General features: G+C 42.7%; 2 protein-coding genes across 6 annotated transcripts in view; one reads left to right on the top strand and one right to left on the bottom strand.

The window, feature by feature from the left end:
• Neur (E3 ubiquitin-protein ligase neur) overlaps nucleotides 1-22,004 on the bottom strand; it is a 54,408-nt gene that overhangs the window by 7,552 nt on the left and 24,852 nt on the right. The window contains exon 1 of one of the 5 annotated variants that reach the window (XM_083051683.1): nucleotides 18,441-19,703. The exons of 3 other annotated variants lie outside the window; for them this stretch is intronic. In XM_083051683.1, coding sequence (XP_082907809.1) covers nucleotides 18,441-18,735 — 295 coding nt within the window. In that variant the 5' untranslated portion in view covers nucleotides 18,736-19,703. Of the gene's footprint in view, nucleotides 1-6,555; nucleotides 6,948-18,440; nucleotides 19,704-22,004 lie in introns of those variants that run through there. One more of the 5 variants, XM_083051686.1, reaches the window with a different exon arrangement.
• LOC145943570 (uncharacterized) lies at nucleotides 7,192-8,944 on the top strand (the record flags this gene model as incomplete). Its single annotated transcript, XM_083051166.1, is given in 4 exon segments — nucleotides 7,192-7,388; nucleotides 7,390-7,435; nucleotides 7,437-7,514; nucleotides 8,088-8,944. Coding segments are annotated over 4 exon segments (483 nt in total), but the record flags the coding sequence as incomplete, so codon positions are not given.

Here is a 22,004-nt window from a genome sequence, read left to right as displayed (position 1 = left end):
AAGTCTCTTATTACGATCGTTTGTTCGTAAAGCGCGTTTTTAGCAAAGTATTACATTTACATCCGCAGCCCATTCACGAGGGCTTCATTCAGTTGTATTACGAAGTATTAGAAATCAACGCCGCGGATAACTAATCCCCGATGATTAATCGAATACCGTCGAGATCGATGGAATAATAATCGCGACACGTACATACATACCGGTAAAAATCGCGGGACCGTTCGATTTCTCACGCTCCCGCTCTAAGGCTCGCGTATTAGGAAACCGCCGCTAATTGTAATTTCTAATTCCCTCTCGTCGAGAAGGCGGTCGCGATTTTTTCCTCCCCCCTTTCCTCGCAAACGCGGAACCGTTACGGTGCGGTGCAACGCGATGCAAAAAGTGTAAATGCACGGATTTCCAGGATCTTACGCGAGGACTTATAATAAAAGCGTCGTATTTCGACGCCGAGGTCACGACGCGCGTGTTTACCACGCAAACGTCATCGTCCGATTCCCGGTTGACTTTTCTTTTTTTTTTCGACTCGTGTCTCTTCCGCGGTATATTTTTTTCGACCAGTCACCCGAAAGTATCGCCTGCGCGCGACGAGGCGCCATTGTGAAATCATCATACGAAATTACCTAGCTAAAGTTCCAGGAACTCGTGGTATTAATCTCTATGCTTACAGATTAATAACTTATCCTTATATTTTATTACGCCATTATGGAGATATTGGGATAAATCCAATGATAATGAATGTGTTATTCGGAAATGTTATTAGTATACCTATACGGCAATCTCTGCCGATCAGATAACAAATATTAATTCTGAAAACGAGATATCAATTTTCTGAGACTTAATTATAATATAATAAATAAATAATTATCTGTTTATTTTTATAAGTAGCAAATTAATTTCTTCTTCGTATATCTCACGGAATAACAAAAGAATGTATTACGAGAGAATACACGTTCTTCATTAATGTATTTTAAGTTGATGACATTAATTAATTATTTAATTGAAACAGATATCTATTTTATTTTTTTATTGATATTGAAAATAATTAATTTTAAATAGAATAACTGTGATCTTAAAAATTTTCGATAAGAAAGAAAATAAATCTAATAATTAACATGTAACACAGTTAAAATATGTATATTGTTAGTAATCAGTATATCAGCATTAGTTAATTGCTCTGAATTAATTTTTTTAAATATTACGCTTCGAAAATTATGATATCCGCAAGATTGCAATCGCATTCAGACTAAACAAAATTGAATAACAGATTTCAAAGGCGCGACGGCTGAAACATGACCGTGATTTTCAAGTATACGGGAAAGAGCAAACGAAGCGCATCGCGCATCACCGAAAGTACATTCTCGCGGATTGTACGCGTCGTTGTTTAGCCACGATTAGTCACGCAAGACTGATTCTTGAAGACGCATCTCGGTCGATAGAGACGCCCGGCCAGATCCGCACCGTGGGAATGTTATGATGTATACCGTTGCATCTCTCTCGTCGGCGTTCTTGTTGGTCCCGACGGTGCAAACCATGACTCCATTTACCATTTACCCCTCGCGATCGGCCACTTATTCGCCACTGTCTGTACCTAACACCGAGCCTGCGAAGGCGAAGAAGGCCTCGCGGAGACAGAGAGCTGAACTTGGCCGGTCTATCTTTGTGAAATGGTGTTTCTTGGCAACAATTTTAATTCTTGGATGCAACATTAGACTTTTACAATTTTTTTTTATAATATTTCCGTTAATCTTTGAGAGAGCTATCAATCTAAATATCGCGTTTTTTGCTATACATATATATATATATTTTTGAGCTTTTATACATTGTCATCGGAAGGTCACGTATTCAAGGACTTGACATGGACTATTCAGAGTGGAGGATTAAAATCGCGACCGCGATATGACGTATTGCCTGAACAGTTATGCGAACATCGGTAATTCGCTGAATAATCCCCTGGCTCTCGGACGCCGATTCATCGTCGTGACCGTCATTAAATGCGACGCATTCTTTTCCAGGACGATCGATCGGCTCTCCACGCAAATCGCGCGAGTCAATGCGAAATCTCCTAGGTAGTAGTAATTGGTCTATGCCCGCGCCTATGCCTGCCATTCGCCGGTGCATCTCGTGGGAAACCCGTGACACACATTTGCGCGGAAGTGCACTCGTAGACTGCAACGCGGCGAATCTCTCGCGGCGCGTCTCTGATGAGCCGCGGCGATGCTGCGTCGCGGCGTCTCTTCGGGACCGAGTTTAATTAAAATCTCGTTTCGAACTCGACTATGACTTCGCCGGGAGCGAAGTAACAGATGTTGCGAGATGTAGCGCAAGAAAATAAAACGGTGACACGCGGGTATCTTGCGGCCTCTTGCTTATCATAGTTTAGAGAAAGACACTTCATAGACATGCTGTCCATATAATCATAGCAAATTGTAGAGTTAATGACAAATTTACGAACTTTCTTCGAACGAGAGATCCAAGTTTGTCGGAAAGATCACTGCTTTTTATAATATTTTCCTTTTAAATATATTAAAATACATAAATAACGCTCCCCATTTTATTTGAATAAAATCTGTGACATTTGAGAAATTATTTAACGCGCTCGCGACGTTATTGAAATAATTGCAATTGATTCGCGACTATTGTCGAAGTGAAAGTAATCCATGCTTGGGACCTTTGCGGGAAATCAGACGTCTTTGCGAGAACATGCACCGGTCGTCTCGGCGGCGATGTGAACGCGATGCACTTTGCATAATGTAAATAAACGAAGCCTTGACCGAGCTTCGTCCTCCCCCGCGGCTCATTGACTGCAATCATCGAATCTATTTTTGCATCGGCTGCTATCAGCCGCGTAGGAAAAAAGATGGACATGCCCTGTAGTCTGATAAGCCGCCATAATCGACGCATCCTGGCGTGTTGTTGCAGCTTCGTTCAAGTTCGACGAGCCGTGACGCAGAACAACTCGGGATCTTAATCGAATAAGTAACAGTAGGAAATAAACAAAGAGCGGTAGTCTAAAAAAGATCCTGAATACCAATATCTTCTTTCCATTAATTAACGACATATAAACATGCGTGACAATAAAATATATAATTAATAATTCCGTTAATTAATTACTTTATCCAACAACCTGTTGCGAATTGAATGATATCGAGGTCAGGTCAGGTCAGGTTAAGACCAAATCTCTCTGGCACGCGACCTTAGACGAATCTACGGAAATAAAATAGCAGGTGAGACGCGCAACAGGCTGCGAGAGTCGCGTGCGCCTACGTAAGAACGACTTTGAACGAGGGGTTACGGACCGCTCCGATAAGGCACTCGAGGTACTGTTAAGCAGCACGCCGAGGAAGTCGGTGGTAATTTTCTCTGCGCGCGCGTGAGCGCATTCACTCGCACATGTCTATACAAAACGCAGGCTAGGCCTTGTGTAGCAGGAGGGGCCTTGTTCCCACGCCCGATGCCGTGATCTTTGCTGAGCTACCTAGAGTCTTAGGAGTCGAGATCTCCCTCTCTCCTTCTCCGCGGAGGAGAGCTCTGCTGCTCGCCCTTTCTCCTGGGTAGCCAGAGTTTTCCTCTCTCTTTTTTCTCTTTCTTTCTTTCTTTCTTTGTCTTTTTTTCTCTCTCCTTTCTCTGTCATTCTTTCTGTTTTGCCTTCCACCATTATGCGCATTACATAAGGTGGCAATGTGCGAGTCTCTCGTCATGCTGAAATAATAATAACGCGTACACAGCTCAAGGCAAGAACGATCGAGAGATACAGGCGAGGCAGAAGAGAGTACACGAAGAACCGTCTACGGCTAAGGTAGCTCTGAGAGGCGCGCGTTAACGTAATTATGGAAAACATCTCGCGTGCACGTGATGCACCCGCGCGGGACACGCGGTAAACAATCGGTATTAAGCTACTATCCGCACACGCGATTCGGAATGACGATAGAAGCGGATGAGTAACGGAGGGTCGTCGAACTCTCTGTCTCTCTCTCTCTCTCTCTCTCTCCTCCTATAATTGCTTCGAATTGCGACGCGTGATTCGCGCTGCGAGGGATAAAGATTAAGATCGTGTAGATATCGCGACGACAAGAGAGATCGCGATGATGTTACATTCGCGCGAATTAAATTGATAGGCATATGCAATGTGTAATACGGTGCGATAGCAATCGTGTCGGAATCAACAAGTTATTGGAGAATTTCATAAGATTCCTTCATAATTATACGAGGAGTCCTTTTGGTGCCGCTGTCGTAATAAAACGACGAAAGAATGTATGTTCCTCGTAAAACGACCAACTCGAGTTAGGCTCGTGCTATACGGACGGAATAGAGATCGAGCTTCGAGGAAGAAACGTACACAGGTATGCGACGTTGTTGGAGGACGCGCTTGATGGAGGAAGGAGATCTTTATCCAAGCTCTTTCTCCATGTCCCTCTCGGCGCGTAGCCTTTGTTGACCCTCTTTTTGACGACTTACGAGGATTCACGGACCTCCGAATGCCCGGACCTCTCTTCCCGGTACGATTAATTTTCGACTACTTAGCTACTAATGGCGACGACCCAACAAAGTGTGATTCATTCTTGCTTTGGTTCGCCCGTGCGCCGTATAAAGAGAATTTTACAGAAGCGTATCGATGACATTTAAGAGATATTCGCGATATCGAGATGAGAGAGACAAAGTGTGCCTTCCTGGAATATCTAAGCTCCTTAAGCTACAAGCTTTTGAGGGTTGCACGCGAAACCCCACGACGACAAGTGTATATTCCCATCGCGGCGCTTTTAACGCGACCACCACGGCCCGTTGAGGAACAATCGGATTAACGAAGTTAAACGAGAGGGTGGCCACAAGATATACCGCACCCTTCGTATACCCCCTCGAAATTGAAGGACGGGGAATGTGGCTCTCGCATCTGTCACGTTTCGCACGTATAGGATCGCCGCGACTTTGCGGGGGTGTAGAAAACAGAGGCAACCAGCCCCTCGTTCTCTCCATATTTCGTGTCGTATACCCTTGTGGACACGGGATTAATGGTTTCAGCCACACTCGGTTTGTTTTGCGCGACGAATCGCGGGGGTTGAGCTGCCACTTATTGATCTTTCGATCGGCAAATAATGATGCAACTTTTCGTGAAGAAAGAAAGAAAGACTAGACCTTTTTTATATATATTAATTATATGTGTGTGTATTTAAATTATATATTGTATATATATTATAATTAAAATATTCAGCTCCTATATACAATGTATATATATATATATATTATAGAATAATCTAAATCGAATACGAAGAAGCTAAAAAGGAATAGCAAATAAATGAAAAATGAGTATTTTATCCAATATATTCGATAGTCAGCTGCAGTGATTAATTAGGAAGAGAGATTCAATTTGAATGTAACATGAATCTAGTATAGCACGGCAACTCTGGTTAATAAGCTAAGTACGGTTGAGCGATCGGACTGCGCGCAGGATAACGTTGGTAATCACGATGAACGACGAAAGTAAAGAAACAAGTACATTGAATAATTCAGGGTTGCTGCTGCTTCGTAGCGTGCTCGCGTTTAATAATTAGATACGGAAAATCCGCAGGAATATATGGTATCTCGCGCGCGGTGCAATTGCGCATAACGGTTTCAGGCATATTCGCTCTTCTATCGTATATGTGAGGTGAAATTCCACAAATAAAAACAACGACGAGAAGCCCCGTGGCAGTTTGTAGTTGAGGTCGCGATCATCGGTTGCGATTTTACGCAGAGTTGAAATCAGGTTTCTTGCGCGCCTGGTCCCTAATAAAACCCGACGAAAAAGAGTGAAGAAACTCCGATTAAATCATCGTATATATACGTACGTGCCTCGCAAAGTGTCCGCAACATCGCGATGACTCACGCGGGTCGCGTTAATGAAATGTCGACTTCCTTCTGCGACAAAGAAACGCGTGTCCGGGCTCGTCGTTAAGAGTTCGTGCCCTGTGCGCTAATTCCAAGCACAAACCGGCTAAGGAAGCGTTCGTTCAAGTGGAATAATAGAGTAGAAACGCAACGGTTAGAGATAACCGGTATTTACGTAAGCCTTTTAATAATTTCAAAGAATTTTGTTATGATAAATATAGGTATTTTACGTTAGTCACACGATAGCCATTTCTGTCTGTAATAATATTTGAATAATTACAATTGTTTAATATCATAAATTAAATCACAATTAATATTTCTTCAATTGTTTTCCTAATTATTTTCAATATATTTTAATATATGTATAATATTTCAATAATTACAGCTGATTAATATCGTAAATTAAATAACAATTAATATTTCTTCAATGTTTTCTTAATTAATTTTCTGAATTTCGATATTAATTTTTTTCTTTCAAAAAATTCTATTTTTATTATATATTTAATTAATGTAGTTGAATATTTGTCATATATAAATCTAGGAGTGGAGATGTTTAAGACATGGCATTGTGTGAAGCGTTTCGGTAGCGTGCAGCAGCAGCAGCTGATTCTTAGCGGGGGAGTTTAGAGAGAGGGAGACTGCAGTTAATGGAAGGGAAGATGCGAAGGAGAACGAATGCGTTTTTATACTCACCGTGAACGTGTGCCGAGAGACGTAATCGTGCCACTCTGGTGGCCCTATTGACTGTCAATGGCCGTCTCGCCCGTTGACAAGACAAAGATATCTCGATCTTATTGTTAGAACAAGATAAAGACATTTCCAATCTTAGAATGCGACGATGAAAATAATAAAACACTAGCTTTTCTTTAGTAAGAAACGTATTTTTTTACGCGAAAACAGATAGAAAAATGTAAATTTTTCAGTGTCTTTGAAACCAGTCACTTTTTAGGATATATCGGAGCAGGAATAGATCTGGCAAATTAATTGTTGAAGATGATTTCTTTTCTTCGTAATATTATAAAGAATGATAAACTAAATATGCAAAAAACGCGACAAACTAGATCATAGAACATTAAAGAAATAAAATTATATGTCAAATACATACATACATATATATATATATTTTTTTTTCTTTCTTTTGATTATTATTCAGTGATTTTTTAATAGCATAGAGATGATAATAAAAATATGAAATTTATTTAACACAAGCTCGAGACAAAACGATTCGACGAGTACTCACTAGATTGCAAACAGCTAGACGATCGATCGATTCTCATCGCTTAGGGATCTTCAACACTATTTCAGATCCGATGAAGGGAAGGAGGGTGAAGGAAGATTGTTGAAGGGTGGAAAGATGGCACGCGCGCGGTCACATTGTCTTCTGGATCTCACCCTCCCGATTTTCCGGATCGGAAGAAAAATGACGTAGGAAAAAGAGAAAGGCGAGGAATAGAAAACGAGCGGATTTACAAGCGGGAGTTGCCGGGAAAAGGCGGGCAGCTTGAACCACGCCGCTACAACGACTGGCTTGCAGAAGCAAACTCCCCATCTGCTATGTTGCTTGCTGCCCCAACCAACTCCCTGCTGTCATTATGTGTGTTTGTATGCCGGTCTGTCGATACACGCACACAGGCAAGGCGCTTCGGCAAGCTGTGCGTGGCAGCCGAGCATTCGAACGGAAAGGCGAACTGTATATCTGCAGGATCTCAGCTTGTGGATACCGTGATAAGGCGTGGCCTTATCTGTCGATATCGACGGAAATGGAAACGGACAAATAAGAAGTTTCCTGTTGAGATTGATATTGGATTCTCGTAAAACCACGAATTTATACGAATTAACCCCGAATAACTAATAATCAATTAACTTGCAGTATAATTCAAAATTATTGCATAATTCTGAAAATTGTCAAATTTATTCTTTAATTCTTGAATTAAAATTTAAATTAGGGATTATTCTCTTCATTATTCTCAATTCGTGTCTTTCGTCTTCTTACGCAATTAAAAATATTAATCAATTACCGAGAAATGACATAAAGCGTGACGCCACAGCCGGCCAATTAAAAATGAACTCCTTGGCGTTGAAGGCTATTAAGTATACTCGATACGCATCTCTCTCCGACAGCGAAAATAATAAATGCGTATTTCTCAAGCATTAAAACGAGAGTTTTCGCGCGCGACCCTTAGCCGGCCAAGGAGGGACACACGCAATATATGTGAACGCGCGCGCGCACTCGCATTCAAATACGCGGCGCTGTATATGTCACAGCTGCAGCTGCTCGCAAGAGCGGAACACACGGCTTTGGGGATGGCGATGCATGCCGTAGCAACGGTTGCGCACCACCTGGCCCGACGAAGCCAGCCAGCCAGCCAGCATCGGCATTGGCGTAGGCCCTCTCGTCGACCAAAAGAACGAGCCTAAAAAAGGACTAGGACGGAGGGGATGACACAAAAGGACCCTACAGCTTTTTGAATTCCGCCACCCTCCCGCTCGCGTCCTGAAAACCGATCGATGATCCTGAGGAAGCCGTATCTGCTCTACGCTTGTGCGTGCGTATGTATACGTATTCGTTGACAGCGCGGAAGAACGATCTGTATTTTCTATGTATTTTCGCTAAAGAGACGCACGCCAGGCGAACTTTCGATGGGAAAAGCTGAATGAACGGCAAGATTTATTATGCGTATCCCGAAAGCGGAGTTTCATGCCCCGGTGATTTTCACGGGACATTAGCATACTTGATCGCTTACGTAGAGAGTTTTTACTCGATCAGGGGTAGCTCGAAAACAGCGTGTCAAGTATTACAGGGTTACGCGCCGTTGCGCAACATTAATCACCGGGTAGAATTATGATTTATTTGCCGACGTGGTTAAATAATTTAGCAGAATTAAATTAAGTCTAATAAAACAATCGGAGGGAATAATATATACATTTATCGAGATAAAAGTAAATTTAATAAAGGCATACGTCGATGACGAAGGAATGCGAAGTTGCAGAGTGAAATCGTTAGTCGTCTGGCATGAATCAGGGAGTTGAACGGTTGCTACGCGCGCGTTTCTTTTTATATATATATATATATATATATATATGTATAGAATTTCCATAAAAGCGAGGGGGTGGCACTCGGCGACGCAGGACTCTCCCCCACCATCCTGGCTGCTGTCGCCACCATACTCGCCCATGGGGTTTGCGCGTTGATATCGCAATAGAAGCTCTATCGATCTCGTCGCCGACACAGCCAGACTGGCTGTTGTCAAGGGGGGAAGGGGGAGTTGATAGCGATATGCAAGCTCTGCACACACTATATACATATATACCTACGCGCGGCTCTCTGTATTAAAAGCTTCGAGTGATTTTAAGCTCGCCGGACCGAAAACTGAAAACGGACGGGCACAAAATCGAACGAATCTCTCGTCGGCGTTCGCCCGAATTAATTTTCGCACGCACGATTTCTCGAAAATTTATATCGAAAATAATCTCTTCGATTAAATGAGATAATTAAGAAATGTAAAATGGATATATTGCGCGCAATGCGATACTTTTACGAAGAACGGCTCGATGGGAACCGAGCTCTTTAATCGCGTAATGCTCTTACTACGATAAGTTTCACGGTCCATCTGCTCCCGAAGGGAAGCCACCGGTTGCACCATCGTCGGTTTCCCCTCGTGCGATCCCCGCGTTACCTTCCTTCCTGTTTCCTTCCTGGGGGGAGATTCGATCCTCCCCTTCGATAGAAAAAAAAAAAAAAAATCCTTACAAGACTCCGCCAAAGTATATAGCAATTCACATGCAAATTCCCACGCTATAAAGGAGCAATAATTAAATATACACGCGTATATCCTGAGGTCTTTATTGTCTCGCTTTTTTCTTCGGCAAGTCCAGAGTCCTTGCAACGCCAGGACGGCGAATTACACTGAATTGTGCAGAAAGACATGTAATTGATCGAAAAAAAAAAAGATTAAAGGCAATAACCTCGACGTCTTTAATTCATCAGCTCCGGTTGTTGCTCTCGTTGACACGTCCATCGCCGTCGTCGTCCCGGTGCTTTCTGAGTTTACACCAGAGGTCGACGTGGCTCTCAACCGTGACAGATGAAGCGGAAAACCCCACCCGTTCTGCCGTTCTCCTTCCAACGGAACGCGATTTCTTCCTTTTGTATGCCGCGGGATACGATGCTCGCGAATGAATTCGATTAGAACTCGAGTAGGATATGCTTCGACTTGATTCGAATATTATCAGCTCAGTTTTACATATTGCTTGTTATGGTGAAATTTATGGTGAAACCATAAATTTCGTACACGCGAGGAGAGGATGAATGATTTTCTCCCCGCTGGAATTGAGACAATGTCTGGAAGGCAGGAATGTCGCGTGGGAGAAGCTCGTTAAAGCGCGATCATCAGTATCGCCTCGGGATGCCGTCGATGTTAAATTAGACGCAAATTAGCGACCGAGAGAGAAGCTCCTGTAAGGAAACGCTCCTCCTGCTCTCTTCCTCGCGATAATTGCTGCTTTAGAATCCGCTGATTGTTTTCGCAAATTCGCGTGAATGAAAGCGAAACACACGCGTTTGAAGTATTATTTCGCGAATTTTTATTCGATCTAATTTTTTATATTCCACGCAAATATTTTGTCAATAATATAACTAAAAATAATCTTCGTTCTCTTCACTCTATACTCTATCATATTATTTAAGTACTGTAAAGTTGTAAGGCAAATGGGTCGAAGCTCGTCGGTCAGTTACGACCTCATTAGTTATCGCGATCGAATAAACGCCTTCGGATGAAAGGCGATTTAATGCGGATTTAACGCGATGATTTCGCACCGTCGAGTTTATATATCGCTCGATTCTGGCCCGCGCGGGTGTACTGCGAAATTTTCGACGGCGCTGAAAACTCGGCGGATCGTAAATCACGACTGGGAAACGCGGACTAAAAGTCGCGGAGAGTTTACGCCACGTGCCAACAAACGCCCGGTCGTTTCCATCATCGGCGAGCGTTTACAATGCACCGTGGTTTACAACGCCGGTTTGGTTTATCGCGTAAAACTCGATACTTTCGCGGATCATGAACGCGCCATGTGGGTGGGTTTCCATGCAGGGAAGAAGCCGCCGAGTTGTTCGACAATCGACTCGCGATTACCGATTTCGCAACGATATTGTATTCAGCGCGGGTATCAATTATCTCTCGCGATTGTACTTTGCATTAATCCGATTATAATTGTAGAATTATCCCAATTACGGTCGTTTGCGTTCCGTGAGATCGCGGCGACTGTTTCACGAGAAATCGCGCTGCATGTCGTAATATAACATCCTTACGAATCGGCCGAGCAATTAAATGCGAGAAATTCTCGCGAACGTGTCACTCACTCACTCTCTCTCTCTCTCTCTCTCTCTGCGTTAATTGAATTTAATCGCGGGGGTCAGCCGCGAACTTCCTGTGATTAGGGGGGCCCCCGGGTTCGTGTCGCCGCGTGGGTGGACGAGAGGATGAGAGGCACTGATCAGACGACGACAATCGACGACGTCGACGAGAGATGAACTCTGACACTCGGGCAATTAAATCATCTCGTCGTTCATTCAGTCATTTTGACTCGCTCGTTGTGGCGCCACGCCGCGCGAATTGCGCGTGGGTCGATCACGTTGGATTCTTCTCCGCGGTGCGACCATTCTTTCTCCTTTGTTGGCTTTTTATTCTTTCTTTTATTGTTACCATCCCCGTGATGTGTTTCATTCGTGGGCGGTAAGGTTGCCTCTATCGCAATCAGCGAGAAATTGCGAGGATCAACCGACTTCCGGCGATTACAGCGGAGGGCAAGCGCACGCGGCGAAAAGTCATTAATGACAAGCGGGAGACGTTTTATTATGGGCATTCCAGAAAATTTATTCGTAACGAAGTGATTGAGTAATCAATTCGTTGGGTAATGATGTGTTTTGGGATCAAATCTTTCAAAAACTCGTTATCGCGACTGAAAGAATTTCGAGGAATTTAAATGAGTGCCTTCTTTATGAGAAAATTTCGGATTAAATTATCGTAGGTCGAGTTATAAAGATTTGGTCGCGAAAAACACTCGACTATTTCTTGCGAAACCATCGTTGCCGAAGTTGCAACGGTGATCGAAGTCCTCGGAATAGATGGAGAAGGGTGTGGTTTCGCAACATTTGTTCCATTAAAGTCTAGAGGCGGCTCTCGACTCCCAGGAGTAATATGTGTACTGCAAGTGAAGGGCTCTAGGGGACTCCTTTTCTCTCCCCTTCACTCTCTTATCCCTGGAAAAAGTCAGTCTCGGCCCGAGGGCCAAGAGAATTATCGCGTTGGATACTATATGTAACTAACAACCACAATTTCAATCGGAAAAATGAATCATCGCGCATTTCGATTGGTGCACGCTGAAGATAAAGAAGATAAAGAAAGATAGGGGACGCGAAAGTAAAAGAAATACGTGTAAACGTTCGAGGCGATTGCCTTAGGTGTGCCGAGAGGATTTCTCGGTTTTCCCAAAATAGGTTATTTCTTTGTTCTTCATTTATGCGGCTTTTGTCCTTATTTTATACAAAGCCCTCGTTGCAGCTTCTATTTTTAACACCCCTCGAACGCGGCTCGTTACTTCCAGTTCCGGACTTTAGTTGCAGTTTTCTACTGCAATTAACGAGTATCGAGTACGTGCCGAGAGCGAGAAAACGAGCGTTCGACGAGAGCTCTCTGAATAAGGAGCTACGCGAATCGGGGCGAGAAGAAGAAGCCCCGGGAGCTGCCAGACAAATGTTGGCGAATTAAGAAACGGCTTCGCGCCTCGACGGTGTCTCGTCGTTCGCCCCATTAAAAGCACGGCGAATGCACTTGGGTGCAGTAGAGCACATCCATGAAGAAAAGGGAAGCCTTAAAAAGGCAGTCCCGATAAATCTCGACGAAGGGACGGGGGGGAAGAGGGAGCCCTCCGTAACTCGTGGCTTATATTCAGGAACTCACGCGAAGGAAAACGCATCGTTAGAAAGTCTCGCTGCGTAGTTATAAGATTTATGCATAGAATATGCGTGAAGATCGTACTGACAACTCTTCTCTCCACGCGCTCGTTCTTCCTTCTTCTAGCACGAGCAATTTATCCCGAATAAATCTCAAGTATACGATTTAAATAAAATATTTAATCTCTCTTTGAATTACAGTTTCATGCAGGGAAATATTTCGTGAAAATTCATTAATAAAAAATAAAAAACATTGCTCGCGCGGAGAAGGGAGATTGAATTATGCGTTCGACGATTAACTCGTGATTCAAATGGATTTAAATCGGTGCTCTCGCGTCTGTTTCTCAGAAAAAAATCTCGAGATATTTTTTAATCGATGTTTATAAAAGTCTCTCCGGTCTCTCGCTCGTGTATCCATTATACGTATAGAAGCAGCCTCGACGACGACGGCGGCCTTAGCAAATGAGCTCCTCGAAAACTCTTCTCGCTCGGATCCTGGATCGCGTCTTCTCGAAGCACTTGACTCGACGACAGATGTTCGGCAGTTACTCCGATTTTTTTTTTTCGACCCGACTGCGGAGAGATAAATCGGGCATAAGAGCTTGCAACGGAGAATGTCTATTCATAACCGCGAATGCCAGCGTGGATCAAAGAAGATCATATCCTGCGCGAACGCTAGCCGAAACAAGAAAAAAAAATATGTCCGAATCCTCATCGTGATTAATTCGCGCGCAGAAAGTATAAGTTACAGATGACACGGCGCTATATTTGTCGGAGTCACGCGTGCGAGAGAAATTGAATGTTTGAAAAACATTTTTTTCAATCTAGTCACACACGTTGCATGTGTGCCTCATGGTGAAGAACAACCTCGTCACGGCAGCCTGGCTTCAACGAATTTTCACGCAGCCGAGCACGTGGCGATGGACTTTGCTTACGAGGCCGCGCCATTAAATCCACGTAGGTAGCCACTTCCGCTAGCTACGAATTAGGTGCGCGCGCTCTGCGTACGGGGTGTTCACGCACCTTGCTTCCGTAAAGTTCCACTTTCGCGTCGGTATATATCGCGAGATATGATCCATTCGCGAAGCGAGGGGGAAGGCGAGAGAGGAGAGGCGCGAACGCTCGAGGTCTCGCGCGGAAAATAGCAGATATCTCGTTCCACTTAATGTATACGCGATTGTTGTCGAAGACAAGGACGAGACGTAGAGAATACATAAATATGCGATATATGTATAAGATATGTATAATATACGTTTGACGATTCGCAGAATACATGATATTAACCGTTATGCGATGTCATTGTTGTGGATAAGCTATAACGAAGGAAAACTCCAGGAAATCAAGACTCTCGAGTGTTGTGTTGTTGGTCGAAGACCAACAAGACTTCCGTTTCCGAATCCGCACGCTTCCGTTCACAGTTTCCGCCAGACGGAAATTGCGGCCGACACCTCGCGAAATTCTTTTCCGGAGAGTATCACGAACCGGTCAGAAAGAATCAAAAAATTATAATCGCAAGAAAGTCATCGAAGATAAGAATAAGACGACGATACCTATATCCTTAATTAGAATATCTAAATAGCCTAGCAACATTTTACCCGTCGAGAGACTCTCGTCCGGCAAATAAGCGACATTTAGAAAATCCACATCGTTTTCAATCGAGTATGAATTTTAGCTCGTCCTGCGCGGTATTTATATCTATTTAAGCGGAAATCCTGCCGAGATAAACCGCGATAACTACACTAACGTAAGTGCGGATTCCAACGCGCTTATCGCACACACGAGCCGATAAATTCTTAATTTACGGATGTTTGGTTTATTCTCTGGCCGTCATATAAGAGTTGAATGAACGCTTCTCGAAAATTTACGGACGTCGTTCTCTGACTGTCACGTAAGGATGAATGAACGCTTCTCGAAAGGGACCGTTTGGAGGCACTGTCCTGTGGAGGATGACCGCCGAGCCCTTAAAATAGGCGGAGAATTCCTCGATTAAACGGTCCGACCAGCTGACCGGGAATACTACGCGGAACCGCAAACCGGTTCGCGAAACGCTTGTGGGAACAAAGACGGGTTTCGTCTCCGCGACTCTCTCTGACGTCACACGCGAAGCGGAAAGTGGGTGGATGGGTGTGTGAGATTGCCGACTCAGTGAGGACGGTCAGTGATCGCCCCTCGGTAGGTTGAATCTTCTACAAGACGTGAACGACTCTTGCGAGAGACATGCGAAGACCGCAAGAAATTTCATTTCCAAGTACATGATTAGCGAAATCCCAGGGGAAAGATGTACTACCGAGATTGAGAGTAATTGCTTTGATAAAATTTGCATTAGCTTTCTACAAATTTAGATATAATTCTTGATTATTGAATTGTTTATACGACGAGAATTATCTGTAAATAATTTAATTGCAAAGAATTTAATTGTTGCATTAAGAAAGCAATATAAATTATTTGTGAAATAATTTATGTGTGAAATTTACGAGACTTTTGACATTGAATCACAACTGATGCAGGTAGTGCATTGTTTGCATCGACCGGACACAACATTATGCAACTTGCATTGCAACAACATTTCGTCACTGTTAGCAGCTTAATGCGTCACCGTTCGCTTTCGATGACTCAGATCAGTCGCGAGAGGAGGAAAGAGATCTTTACTCGAACGAATAAATCAATTTTAGTCCAGTCATAACATCTGCTACTTTCCGAAATTATTCAGACACAATTTTCGGAAATTATGAATCTTTTCTCGTATTTTTATTGATAGTCGAACAACGCAATATATCCTGATTACGGACAAAATAGAAAAATACGAAATCAAATTGTAAAAAAAAAAACTGGTTACAAAAGATGCGGAGAGAGAAAAAAGTACAATATCTCAGTTGCGGTCGTAAAGGGAGGAAAAAAAAATTACAGATGAGGATGAGAAAGTAAAGAGGCTGAGAATCTCTGCAACCGAGAAGCGAATGATTCACCAAAGCCGCAAAAAGATGGGAAAAAGAGGAGAAGCAAAGGAAGAAGAGTAAAGAGTGGTATCCCAGGAGCATCACGACAAGTTACTTTCTTCGTTTCGCTTATTCCGCGACGATAATCGCGGCAGGAAACATACAAAGTGTTCAAGTTTGTATTGGGAATATTCCTTTTTTTTTTTTCTTTTTTTCCCCTTTTGATGTGTCAAACTCCCGTATTTCATGATGCGATATATATACATGAAAAATGAAATACTTGGTACATTTTTAAATATTCCTATCAGCTGAACCGAGTTTTGCACGCAAGACGGGAAACGAAGTAATTCCAAAAGACGGTAGCGTCAGCTGTTCGCTCCAGTTCGCTCCGCTCATAAACAAAAAAAGAAAAAGAGAAGTAAAAGATATTTTCTCTCGAGTCGAGATGTAGTTGCAAAACATTGTAACATTACATGGTTTTATTTATTTAATTAATATTCTTATTTAATAATAAATAATAATTAATATTATTTTATTATTTATTTAATTAATATTATTACTTGATAAAAAGTAAAATCGCAGCTTTATTCGGAATTGTAACAATTCCTGCAAATTCTTCTTTTTAAAAAATTATTAAAAATATATTATAAAATAATTATATAAAAAGAATTTAATTAATTAGTTCTGTAAAATTTTTCGCCATAATTGAGTGATATAATATTATTTCTCTTTATCGCTTCTAACATAAAATATCTTAGCAACGTATCTGTGTCCCTTTCACAAATCTTTAACGGTTCAAAGCCCTCCCACAAAGGGTTCACATTGCGTTGGTCTCTTGGAACTTCACGGTAGAGAAAAAGTCATTAACGCGTAAAATTCATCGCGCAAGGAAAAGCCTAGCCTTTAACCTCGATTTCAATCGGTAACAAGCGACGCTTTGTCTTCTAATAAAGAACTGAATGCTACAAATCTTTTCGTTTATATGGCTATTGGGAAATAGTTTTTAAAGAACTGGACTATCAGATTACAGTGGAATGTAGATCAATGAGAAGATAAATTTAAACAAAAAACCTTTTCATAGAATCATATTGCGTAGAAAAGTATCATACGCATACTTTTCCCAAATTATCATATATATTGATATCATATATTAATATTAGACTGTACTATAATTATGCATCATTATTAAGCATATATGGTTTCGCTTAGTATTTTTTAAATAGATTTCCAATTTTCTCCTGCAGTTTATTTATCGTGCGCGCATAGAAATAAAAATAATGCGATCGTAAACATCTTGGCCGACGTTGCTTTCGTCTCGGTCATCATTGCACTCGAAATTCAGCGTGATAAGGCGACGTGGAAGATGAAGATACGACGCGATGGATATCGACACAAAAGTCGCGCGAGCGAAGGGGCTGAGGGAGGGATTTTCCAGTTACTTTGCGAAAACATTGTCGTCGACAATGCCGCAACTCGCGAAAGAGAGGATCAGGAAGGATATCTAATGAAAATGCCGCGAGGCAGAGGAGCAAGCCAATGAAAAACGATATCCTCTTGTTCTCTACTCCCTCGCGAAATCCAACGCAACCATTGAAGGAAAAGTCGGTCAGCGGTATATAGGCTACAAAGCTTCCCCTCGAAATGAGCTTTTACCAAATGGCAATGGAAATGAGCGCGATAATACGACTGTGAAATCGGGACAACCGGGAGGAAATGACGCCCTTTTGAGGGCCAGCGCAACCCATTTCTGTCACATCGCATTAGTCGCAGATCGATCGCAGATTATAGATTTACAATTATCTCAAAAAGTTAATAATTTATATCAATAATTGTTTGAATTGGCAGTTTATTCTTTCCTAGAAAATATTTCCTTCTATTTATCAAGGTCAACAGAAGCTCTTATAATTATTTTTTTATAAGCATTCTAAAATTTATCGATACAACTTTAATTTAATCTGAATGCGTGAATTGAGAAAAAGCGATGAAAAAAAATTTTATTAAAAGCTGCTCGTTCTGCAAGTATCTTTTTAAATAATGCCAGAAAACTGATAGTTAGACTTTTTCTCGAAATATAGCGAAAAGTTAAGGGTAGTAGATGCGTCGTCAACAATTATTGGACTTGCGGCGTGCGATAAACCGCCGATGAACCGCAGGAAATAAAAGCCAAAATTGTTTCTCGCTCGTTGTATCGCCGTTCTATAGTTTAGAGATTCGTTCGTCGACGATGAGAGCTCGTCGCTCCATTCTATTCGCAATATTCAGCGGAGCGATCGATGAATTCAATTTTATAACGTCGATTTGAATGCAGATCACTTTGGCAAGAGTTTGCGCGATATACAGGGTGATCCATTATACTATAGTCTATTAGTTAATATTTCACATTCGATGGACTCGGGAAAGTCAATATTTTCTCAATTAAATTCTAAAAATTTAAGTTTGCAAATGGGCAAAAAATATATGACCAGAAAAATCGACAAGTCGAAAATGAATATCTGTGTGGAATCAGCTGACTATATTTTCCGTTCTAACAATGTCAAAGGAGATGTCATTCCCGAATGTCATCGACCGACAAAATCGAACGAGACTCGCGGAACATCGCGCGTGATCGATCGATCGGTAATCGCATGGTCAACCGTGCGGTGACCGGAAAACGTCAGAGACAATGAGGGAGAGATGGAGGTGTGGCTCACCTAGACCCATCTTGCGCTTGAGCTTCTTGAGCACTTTCATCTTGCTGCGCAAAGGTGCCAGGATGTTATTGTCGCCGCTGTTGTTGTTGTTGTTGTGCTGCGGCGACGCGCTCGTCGGTGCGTGCTTGCCGTGATGATGATGGTGGTGGTGATGATGATGGTGCTGATGATGGTGTTGATGATACGGCTCGGAGGGATTCTGCTGCTGTTGCACGTTCGTGCCGGAACTGCCGACGTGGCTGCAGCAATGACTGCTTTTGCTGCCCTTGACCACGCACTCTCCGGACACCCCCATAAATGTGGCCGTGCTGCTCCCGAGTCAGGCGCGAAAATCCGCGGCGAGGTGTACAGAGAGACGGAGAGAGAAAAACAAAAAGAGAGAGAGAGAAAGAGGAAGGACGTAACTCCGACGATTCACTGACGATCGCACTTTCGAACACTGATCGCGAAGACAAAGTTATTCCTTCCGTTTCCTTCACACCACTGTGCTCTCGACGATCGTGAAAAGCTTTTACGTGAGGTTTTTCAGAGCGCGCAAGGAGATTTCGATGAGAGAGAAAAACGACAAAGTAACGAGCTTAAATCGTCAGAAATTAAATCGACTTAATATTCCCTTCTCGTCCCGACGTCGTTTTATTCGGCGAGGTAACGTCTAACGGTTGTCCGGATCACTATTGCATTAACCTTATAAATCCGAGAACAGAGAGAGAGAGAGGAGAGACTGCGTAGAGGTCCGCGTGTCACGGCGACGAGTGAGCGCATGAATCGCGAATCGCCTGCGTCTCCCGTCGAGCGCCCTGGGACGACTGACTGTTTTCTGTCGCGGAGCGCGAGAGTATTGCCGCAACGCGCGCGAGCCGGCGTCCAATGATACCGCGCCGATCCCCACCGGGTTTCAAGGTGGTGGAAACACATGGAGGGGTGACTGGCACCTGGTGGACAGCTGCCCCTTACCTGGCCGCGATGCACCCGGCCACCCCGACGAGACGCGACGCCCGAGACCAGCACATCGCCGCCTGGGGTTAGATATATACAAAGTGATCGTCGATTGGATGAGAGAAACTTCGACTTCTCTCCCCGTTAATTTCTCGACCTTCAGAATCGGATCATCAACATCGTCGGTTCGTCACGATTCTCCTTCTCGTTATTTTACCCAATTCTATTCCATCAATTGAAGCTAATGAGCGAAGGAATCCAATTTAATTAATTCAATATTAGCAATTTAATTAAAAATACATTTTGAGAGCGCATCGTCGTCTAATCAGAAACTTGAAATGCTGAAAATACATGTCGTATTTTAATTTTATTAATGATTTGATACTTATCTTTAGAATATTTTTAAAATTATCTTTAGATATTTATTTGTAGAAATAAATAATAGTAGTTAATTCATGAGAGAACTCGCCGCGATTTTGGTCACCGACTCGCGACTCGGAGCATATCCGAAGAAAGATCGTATTTCCATGAGACTCGAGATGCGTCTCTCATCCCATGACGATACAGACCGAGATCGCCGCGAACTACAAATTATATAATGACAATAAAACGGGGAAGAATGATATTCGTGGCAAAAGAATTTTACATACAGGTACCCATATATACCTTCAATCCGCTCAACTTTAAATTCGTTTAAAATTGTGTGCCCAACGTCTCGTTCCATTGCCATGCGGGCTCTTTCAGGAATGATATATAGCAATGATTTATATTAATATAACACCAAAGAAAAAAATTTTTCAACAGCGATCAAATTAACGGCGTTATATAGGAGAGAGCATATATAGAAAGAGCAGAAGTCCTTAGAGAGATGCATCACTACTAGTATTTTCTTCCATAGAACGAAATTTAATTCGCGCGAAGGAGATACACCGAATCGACTTACGCGCGAAAAGAAACGTCGTTATGGCCAGAGGGAATTGGATCTGTATCGAGTTGACGAGGTGAAATCGAAGTCTCCATATAACCGATCGATACAAGAATGGATACTCGCGAGAATTCCGATGTAATTTTCATTTCCTCTGATAAATGTGCGCAAAAAACATTAATGGCATATAACGTAAAATTGAAATAAATTATTGAATCTGAGAATCCAAGAACGAGCTACGGAAAGAATAATTATGATGCTTAAATATATATATACAGGAAAAGCGTAACCCTATCATATCGATGACCTCGTTCACATTTCTCGCCCCATTTCGCTTTGTCCCGCTAAATGACTCGTATTCTGCGCGACCCCATCATCGACAACTCGTATTTCGCGTGGAAGAACCAACAGGTTGCGGTATCAGCGCAAGGTGCGCTCGATATATTATGCACCCTTGCAAAGTACGCGCAGTGCCCGTTATAACAAACCGGATAAGAACTACTGCCACTTTGTTTCTTTACGTCGTTACTTACCGGGAGGAAAAAAAAGAAAAATATACGCAACAGTTAACCCGCGATCGTAAAATAATAGTGAAAAAATATTATTAGGCGAAAAAGAAGAGAGCCGCGCGAAGAAAAAGGTAGAGAAAATTACCTGCTAAGAATATACAATAGAGTCTCAACGGTAATACAATAATGCCCCGTGTCGCTTTATCAACATCGTTCATTGTTCCAGTAGCGGTTAAACGAGGGAATAAGAAACGTCAAAGACGTAAAGTGCAAATCAATGGGATCCTCTTCGCGGTCTCGAGGTACTTTTTCGCGGGGCGTAAAATACCTAGGTGCTCGTCGCGTATCTAACCAACGTCGAGAGTAAATAGGCGGGCGCGTGAGAGTCAAATCAAACAGACGCGGCACCTAAGTACGATTACCTCGACGAAAAGAGGTTTTGTCACGCCGCGCGGTTTCCACGCACCGTTCCTCCGCCGCAAGTGTGCGTATCATGCAGACATTTTATTCATTCGTGCATTCGTATGGAATTATATTCGTGCGGGATAAGGAGAGAGAGATTCGCATTCTCTCTCTTTCTCTTTCGTAAGATGGGAAATATGCCCACGGCACCGTAGCTGCGGCTTCCTTTCGCACATCCTCTTCGCCGACACTCTTCTGCGTACCTATTGCAATTACACACGCGTAGTAATGGATTGTTTGTTCCTCTCGGATTCATTCATCGAATAACTCGAATGATGAATAAGACGCTAGATTTAAATGCCGCAGGAGGACGAGGTATCTCGAAAACTTTGGTTTAAAACAAATATATAGAGAAACAATTTCACGTAATTAAATATAATAAAAACAAAATAAGATAATATTTTTATGTGCGATATGATCAAAAAAAATTCTTTATACGAACCTTATATTCGGTTCAAGTGACGAACGATTTAACCGTCTAATTAAACGACGCAGTAAGAGAAAATAATTACGAGAGACCCCGAAAGGACTTCTTACAACGCTCCTTCAATTAATTCCCCGCTCGTATCTCATTATATATCCCCGCTGCTATATACGTGGGCACGCACATGTGAAAACCGCGCACATTGTTCCCTGCACGTGAACGGCCACCAGTACACGCGCACGCACTCGGGCCCGTATGCGGTTATTTATATGCACACGTGCGCGCACGCGTTTCTGTACACGTCCCTG

Source organism: Prenolepis imparis, unplaced genomic scaffold (assembly GCF_030444845.1).
Source record: "Prenolepis imparis isolate NDT839.2.m4 unplaced genomic scaffold, iyPreImpa1.0 SCAF_12, whole genome shotgun sequence".
In the NCBI taxonomy this organism is placed as follows: domain Eukaryota; kingdom Metazoa; phylum Arthropoda; class Insecta; order Hymenoptera; family Formicidae; genus Prenolepis; species Prenolepis imparis.
Note: the sequence above shows the minus strand (reverse complement) of the source record. Positions and strands in the feature narration are given on the sequence as shown.